At 40.2% G+C, this 7,834-nt stretch overlaps 2 protein-coding genes across 2 annotated transcripts; both read right to left on the minus strand.

Moving 5' to 3' along the window:
• On the minus strand, positions 1-2,572 carry LOC146709955 (E3 ubiquitin-protein ligase TRIM39-like). The gene is made up of 2 exons (XM_085457203.1): positions 2,410-2,572; positions 1-2,291 (listed from the first exon to the last, which is right to left on the minus strand). Exon 2 carries the CDS (start codon positions 2,272-2,274, stop codon positions 895-897), a length of 1,380 nt encoding a protein of 459 aa, XP_085313329.1. The 5' UTR covers positions 2,275-2,291; positions 2,410-2,572; the 3' UTR covers positions 1-894.
• Positions 2,573-3,273: 701 nt separating this feature from the next.
• Positions 3,274-6,159, minus strand: LOC146709956 (zinc-binding protein A33-like). Its single transcript, XM_085457204.1, has 2 exons — positions 6,030-6,159; positions 3,274-5,943 (listed from the first exon to the last, which is right to left on the minus strand). The coding sequence occupies exon 2, from the start codon at positions 5,924-5,926 to the stop codon at positions 4,430-4,432; it is 1,497 nt and encodes a 498-aa protein (XP_085313330.1). The 5' UTR covers positions 5,927-5,943; positions 6,030-6,159; the 3' UTR covers positions 3,274-4,429.
• Between the last annotated feature and the right edge of the window lie 1,675 nt (positions 6,160-7,834).

Consider the following 7,834-nt stretch of genomic DNA (forward strand, 5'->3'; position numbering starts at 1 on the left):
TATTGGTGCAAATGTTTATTGAGAATAGGATGTCTACATGATAACTTGTGTTATAAAACCTATTACATCATCAGTTTTCCCCTGATAAATCATCCATATTACAGTGCAGGAAACCAAAACAAATACAAGCTGCACTCAAATGACAACACCTGGAACTAACAGGAACTGAAATAGAAAGAAACATTCAGAAGGAAATGAAAACGAAATGCATTGTTGGGAAAACATTTCAACATAAGAGAAATAAAGAGCTGACTCGCTATAGTGTAAAGTATTTTAGTAGCCACATATTGGATAACTGAATTCAAACATAAAAACAGACAGACCTCATACATTTAGTAGATAACATATCTGTTGACCTCCTAAAATGAAAACTGTTTAACGGGAGCAATCCACATAAATGCCAGATAATCTGTTACTTACACAAACACATCATTTTATACATTCAAGCATTAAAGCTGAGATTATCACTTCTCTTTTGTATGATTACCAAAGTGTCTCATAAACAACACAAAAGAAGGATTCATCATATTGGACTGAAATTCAATTTCAGTTGAGACTCGTTACAATCAGTCGCCCCAAGGTTTTTTAGGTTGTAACAGTTGGTATCACAGAATTTAAAAGCCACCTTACATATGGTTATAAAGCTATAAAACACCGTCCTCTGAAAAGGATTTGTACCCCAAATCTATATAAACAAACTGCCCCATTAGACTAAGCTGAATCATTTCTCTACAGTTAAATAGTATTAATATGAGATAAATGTGTCATAACTGTGAAGTGTATTTATTTATTTTAAACAAGGATAGTTTTATCATGTGAGCTCTCTAACTAGTTGTCATGCAATTTGTGTGTTTATTTCCACCACTTCTGGCTTCATGGCTATAAACTACCACTCTACTTCACTGATGCGGGCAACATCTTCAGTGGGATTTTACTCAGATTACTTACGTATGGAAACATCTTCTCAGTGAAAGTGTGTGTGAAGGTGTGTATTTGTGTTTTGGTGTCAGGATCAGAGAATGACACCTTCCCCCTGTTCCAGTCCAGCTGAACTCTGACCTTCTTGACCGCCTTTAAAAAAAGAACGATGGAAGACTCTGGCAGGGAGCGCACGGTGTATTCACCTTTATAAAACCCTAGCCTCCATAATCCAGATTGCGGCTCTCCCTTCCTTTTGACAGACTCTGCTAACACACCGACTTTCCAGTCTGTGCTGTTTCCAACTTCAACATCCCAGCTGTGAGTGCCTGAATAAAAGCCCTCGGAGGCCATAGCAATCGGGTAGAAGTCAAACCTCTCTGGATTGTGGGGAAGCTGCCGTTTCTCACTGACGCTCACACTGGTCAGATCTTCAGAGATGAGGAGATTTGGCTGGGCAGAGTTTGGGTCCAGAATCACAGGAGAGTAGGAGACCATCTTCTTCATCTTGTTCCAGATGTTGTAACCCAGGTTGCCCAGGTGTTTGGCCACATCTATCAGAGCTTCTGAGACCAGCTGTGGGTCATCCAGCTGGGGGTACAGCTGGACCATGTTCATTGTACCCTTGTAGTCCTGCAGAAAAGCGACGTTTTCAGCTTTCAGCTCCTCCTCTGCAGCTCTGATTGTGGCCGAAAGAGCTGCCATCTCTCTGCTCAGAGCAGCAATCTTCTCCTTCATCTGCTGACTCTTCTCTTGCTCTTCTATATTCAGAACAGCCAGCCTTGTCTTCTCTTCCTCATCTAGAAACATGCGAAACTTCTTAAACTGCTCCTTGATCTGCTTCTCTGTTTGTTGAGCCTGGGTCTTAATGTGTTGCTCTGTTATATCAAAGTTTCCCTTCGCTTTTTGTAAGACCTTCAGTTTGTCCTGTAATGGTTTTAGGGATTTCTGAAGCTCTTCCTTGTGATCCTGCGCGGCCTCATCGATGGGCCAGAACTTGTGGTCGACGTGTGCTCTCGAATCACGACAGATGACACAGGCTGGCTCCTGATGGTCCAGACAAAAGAGTTTGAGTTTCTCAAAGTGCAGACAGCACAGAACCTCAGACCCTGCCGAAGCGCTCTGATTTTTCTTTTTTAAGTAGGCCTCAGCGAGGTTCTTTAGGACCAAGTTACAGGGTGGGTCACTCTGCTCTGACATTTTCTTACAGACTGGGCACTGCTGTTCCAGCTTCTGTGCCCAGCAGTTCTTCAAACAAGTCTTGCAGAAGCTGTGGCTGCATGACAGGAAAACAGGATCCCTAAAGATGTTATGGCAGACGGGACAGGAAAGATCCTCCTCGGACTGGAAAGACATCTTTTCTCAGAGAGAAGCTGAAAATGCACCGAACAGAATTGTATAACAGGAAGGCGGCCAGGTTTACTTTCACTTTTGGTTTGTGTTATAAACATAATATTTCGTCTCCTTAGAAGGGAACAAATGAACTCTTACCTTAACTATACTAGTTTCGCCTTGTTTTCCTTTCTCTGTTTTGATTTTAACCTTGAGATAAATTTCTCACCCAGACAACGCTTTTGTTTTTCTCAGAGGAAGAACGCCCAGGCTTCCTTTTTTGTTTTGTTTTTTTACCCATAGCTGAAAGAGCGTAGTCAGGTGGGCGGAGACAAAGGTGTGACCTGTTTTAAAGTGCTCCTAAACTATTCCCATTTTAAAGCTTTTTCAGCAGTACAGTAGTTCAGACATGGAAACAGACAAAAAATAAACTCAACAATAACAACAGCTGTCTTATTAAATTAAAGATTGTGGAGGTATGTAAAGACTACAGGAGAGGCCTCAATATGTCTCACTCCAACTTTATTAACGGCTTCACTAGAACTCCGTATACAAAAAGCGCCAAACCTCCACCCCATCACTTCCCTTAACCTTGGGTGTGAGTGGAGCCACCTGGTGGTCCGACCCCCCACCCCAAACACACGTGAACGAGGCTGGTGTAGGCGGGCAGGACAGGCAGTCGGTTGGAGGGTGCTCCTGGGGGAAAACCAGAGTCCATTCACCCCGTGGCAGGAGGGCGGCCAGAAGAAGAAAAGGATGAGGAGGGGCTCTAACTGATAATGAACATAACTACAGGCTTGGAGGTCCTAAAAGTCAGGTATAAAAGGAACGGTTTGGGGGTTTAGAACACATTTTGTGTAATTATAACAATGTGATTTATGACCCTGTTACACAGACATTCAGTGTAATACAATCAATTCACTGATCTTAATGTTCTCAGGTAGGATGGCTCAAAATACTTGTAACAATCAGAGTAACAAAATGAGTATTAAAACAAGAAAAAAGAAGAAAAACCAACAAAAATGTTTTAATTATTCAGCTGTGAGGTCATTTTTTAATAAAAGAGATTTGTTGCATATTTAGTCTTTTAGGGACTCATCATGTGAACATGATTCATACTTTCAGCTTTTTGAATAAAAGGCAGTTTTATTTTCTATTGCAGCCCCAAATGTAATATTATCAGACAAGATTACTTTGTACTTTGAAAGTCTGTATGGATTTATTTACACATTTCAACTAAATGTTGAATTTGGGGGTTTTACCTTAAGAGCTAAAAAAGATCATTTTTTGACATTTGAAACATTTACATCTTCAAAAACTCTGAGGCCAAATGTACAACACTGAATTGTTTACACCGAGTCAAACCTGCTTCATCAAAGGGGTTCAGTGTTCCTTTGGGTCAAAGGGTCCACTGATTTATCCGTGTTCACCTCTTTAAGTTCACTTTGTGTTTGTCTCTATCTAGTGGTCGATGAGAATTACTGCAAATCAGTTCAATCATTTACCTTCTACCAGACAAAAGCTCTTCTCAATACTCAGTTAAAATGCAACAGAGTAACCAGAGAAAAAATGAATTCAAAATGAAATATATTTACCGTTTAGAAGATAACAAACAGCTGCAAATATTGTTAGTTTGATAAAAAATAGTCTACTTCATGTGTTGCAGCCAGTGTTTTTGACAGTCACAACCTCATAATACAACCTTTTGTTTGTACTTATAGTGTCTAAGTGATCTGTCTCTGTATGACACTAAGGTGTTATACAAGTTTGTGTATGCACCATAAAATAGGGCTGTGTAATCCTGTGTTCCTTTTTATTCTGTTGTACTTACCTTTCTTTATCGCTGTGGCCACTTTCACTGACAGCTGCAGCCAATCCCTCTGTGCTTGACTAATTGAACTGGACCTAACTACTCTGTGCTCTTAGTGCCTTTTTAGCATTTTAATAGAATTAGCTATCAGATCATTTTCAGTGCAGAACAAAATATCATTTGTTTTATGGATTTTATGGTCCAATTTTGTTGAGCTAGTATTTCTTTTTAGTTTGTTGTTTATCAGCTTTAATTAGCAGGAAAGAACTGCTTTGCGCAGTTTTTGCAGTTTGCAACCAACCTAGTATTTTATAGGTTTTAGGGTTTTTTTTACACTTGAAGGGAAAACATTGGTATGTGGCTATAGTGTCAGTCATCATCATCATCATCATCAACATCATGAATAACATCATCGTCGTCATCAAGAATGCCATTAACTGTTTCACCACCTTGATCGTGATCTCCTTCACTATCAGAGTCTGCACTGTCATGAGACACTCGTGGTAATATCTTCAATGGCAGTTCGTTCTTGGTGTAAACAAATGGAAAAAGTTTCTGAGTGAAAGTGTGTGTGAAGGTGTAAATGTTGATGTCAGGATCAGAGAATGACAGCTTCCCGCTTTTCCAGTCCAGGCAAACTCGGATCCTCTGGAGCTTTTTCTTTGGATGAAAGGAGGACGAATCTAGTGGGGAACGTATGAAATAACTACCCTTACTGAACCACACAGCCCACAATCGACACTTAAAGTCTGTTTGTCCCTTTCTTTTAGTTGATTCTTCAGCCACACCAACTAGCCAGTTTGGACTGTCTCCAACTTCAACATCCCAGCTGTGAGTCCCTGAGTCGAAACACTCTGAGCCCAGGACGATCGGATAGCCATCAAACCTCTCTGGATTGTCAGGAAGCTGCTGCCTCTCTCCAAGGCTCACACTGGTCAGATCTTCAGATATGGAGAGGTGTGATTCAGCTGTGTTTGGATCCAGGATCACAGGGGAGTAGGAGACCATTTTCTTCATCTTGTTCCAGACGTTGTAGGTCAGGTTGCCCAGGTGTTTGGCCACATCTATCAGAGCTCCTGACACCAGCTGTGGATCATCCAGCTGGGGGCACTGCTGGACTCTGCTCACTGCAGCCTTGTAGTTCTGCAGGAAAGCAATGTCTCGTGCTCTCAGCTCCTCCTCTGTGGCTCTGATTGTTTCTGAGAGACTTGCTATCTCTCTGCTCAGAGCTGCAATCATTTCACTCATACTCGCACTCTTCTCCTCCTCTTCCTCTCTCAGAGCAGTGATCCTGGCCTCCTCTTCCTCTTGCAGAAACTGGTGAAGCTTCTTAAACTGCTCCTTGATCTGCCTCTTTGCGTGAAAGGCCTGAACCTTAATGTGTTCTGCTGTTTGAACAAAGTTTCCTTTAACTCGTTCAAAGGCCTTCAGTTTGTCCTGTAAGGGTTTCAGTGAGATCTGGAGCTCCTTTCTGTGATCCTGTGCAGCCTCATCGATGGGTCTGAATCTGTGGTTGCTGTGAGTTTTTGAGTCTCTGCAGATGAGACACGCTGGCTCCTGATGGTCCAGACAGAAGAGTTTGAGTTTCTCCGAGTGCAGACCGCAGAGCGACTCGGACTCTGCTGAAGCACTCTGATTTGTCTCCAGCAAGAAGTTCTCACACAGGTTCTTTAACACCAAGTTACAGGGTGGGTTTTTCTTTTTAGATGCACTCTTACAAACAGGACACTGGCGTATTTCTTTCTTTCTCCACCATCTTTTCAGGCAGTTTCTACAAAAGCTGTGGCTGCACGACAGAACAACAGGGTCTCTGAATATGTCTCGACAAACGGGGCAGGACAGCTCTTCTTGGATTCCAGACGACATTTTATCTGTGACTGACGCTGTTAACAAACCACACAAACAGGAAGTTAGAAACTTACTAATCTATAGAAGGTACTTCCACATTTTTAGGGCTCTAAAAACTCACGTAAACGAGGTGAAGTAATCCCAAATCTCTTCTCCTTCTGTGGGTTTTGTCTTCTGGTGAATAATATTGAATTTTTTTTTACAGAGTTTGAAGTTTCCCCTCAGTTGAAAAAGATCTGCTTCCTCTTTTTAGTAACGTAAGTCAGGAAACACGTGGAGCGCGCTCATACGTCAGAGGTGCTACATCACTTTAAATTTGTTTATAGTATTGAAGATATCAGTTAAAGAGACAGCATCATCTTCCGTGGATTATTTTAGCCTCTATCCACCAAGATGAGTTCATATAATGTATCATGATTTTTTTTTTTTGCCTCTGTGCACCACGAAATTTTTTTTTTCAATCAGTATGTGATTGAAGTCCAGATTTTCAAATTTAACTCAATGAAGTTAATGAAAAAAAGTCTTTGTGTAGGAATTACATAGATTTTTATACAAAGACCCCCATTTCACAAGCTCAAAATATAATTAGACAAACCAACGCCTTGAACATGGGCTGCTTTTGAAACAGCTCTTGTTGTCAGTGACTGTCAGAAGTCTATAACTGCTTTTCTGCAACTGCGCAATCTCTTTTACATTTCCGGCCTTCTTCTTCTTGAGTGTAACCAGTGGTTTGCGCCTTGATGTAAACCCTCCTCTACATTCATGAAGGTATTTATAGATTGTGAAGTTTGTTTTTCTTAACCATGGAAAAAATTATGTGATCATCTTCTGCAGTTGTCCTCAGGCCTTTTCATGTTGCTGTGCTTGCCAGTGCAATCATATTGAGAGTTTGAGCAAACAGCTAACAACGCACTTTCAAGACTCTTTAATTTTGTAGCATCTTCAACTTAAAAAAAAAACTAACTTGAGACTTGAGTCAGTGTGAAGTGGCATCATATGTCTCTAAAAGTAGAATTTTTAGGTATCTGTACTTTATCTTAGTTTTTATTTTTCTGACAACTTTTTAATTTTATCAGTGACACATGATAAACTGTAGATTTAAATTTTACATGTAATGTCATAATTTTAATTACTTATTGGATTTTATATGTGTTATGATAAATTATGTATTTTCATTTTGTGAAATCTCCAGCAAAATAAACAAAGCTATACAAACTTAGTTTATTCAAATACTGGGTAGTTTTGTCCAAAATAAACAGGTTAGTTTGCAGTACTGTGGCGAATTCACAGTAAAGCACTGTGTTGGACTGATGCAAGGTGGTTGTGGTGCTCATGGTTTCATTTAGATTTAGGTTACATCAAGTGTAGCAAATTGCATTTAGGTTGACGATGCTTGGACTAATTAGCTAAATTTCATCTCTATACCAACTGTATACTGTCTAGCATAAAGATAGTGTAAACAGTGTAGGGGATGGACGTCAGTCAAGACAGCAGGTCAGCTGATCGCTGCATGTACACTAAGAAAATCTACCGAAGCTCACAGTAGAAAATTACTGTGAGTTGTGATTGTTTTCCGTGTGCTGAGCAACTAAACTGTTTCGATCATTACCTGCTAAATCCCACTGTAACTCCCGATTGTACTAATTTTCCTGTTTAGGTGTGGAGGTGAATTCACCATCTACAATGTAAGGAACAGAAAATTGTTATTTTTTAAAACTCTCTTTCACTTCATGTGTCCTACATAACAGATTCAAGCTTTCATGAGAATTAGAATTTAGACTGGAGTAGCATTTGCGTCCTCATGTACTAATATTGTTTTATATTATATTAATATAGTGCATGGTTCAGTTATCTTTTACAAGAATGGTTAGCAGAATTGTCCTTCAAAGAAGTACTTTTTTCTTTCCTGCGAGTACATTTCAGAGC

Source organism: Copadichromis virginalis, linkage group LG5, assembly GCF_057382275.1.
Source record: "Copadichromis virginalis isolate Kocher_CV1m ecotype Utaka linkage group LG5, C_Virginalis_male_GT1.1, whole genome shotgun sequence".
NCBI lineage: Eukaryota > Metazoa > Chordata > Actinopteri > Cichliformes > Cichlidae > Copadichromis > Copadichromis virginalis.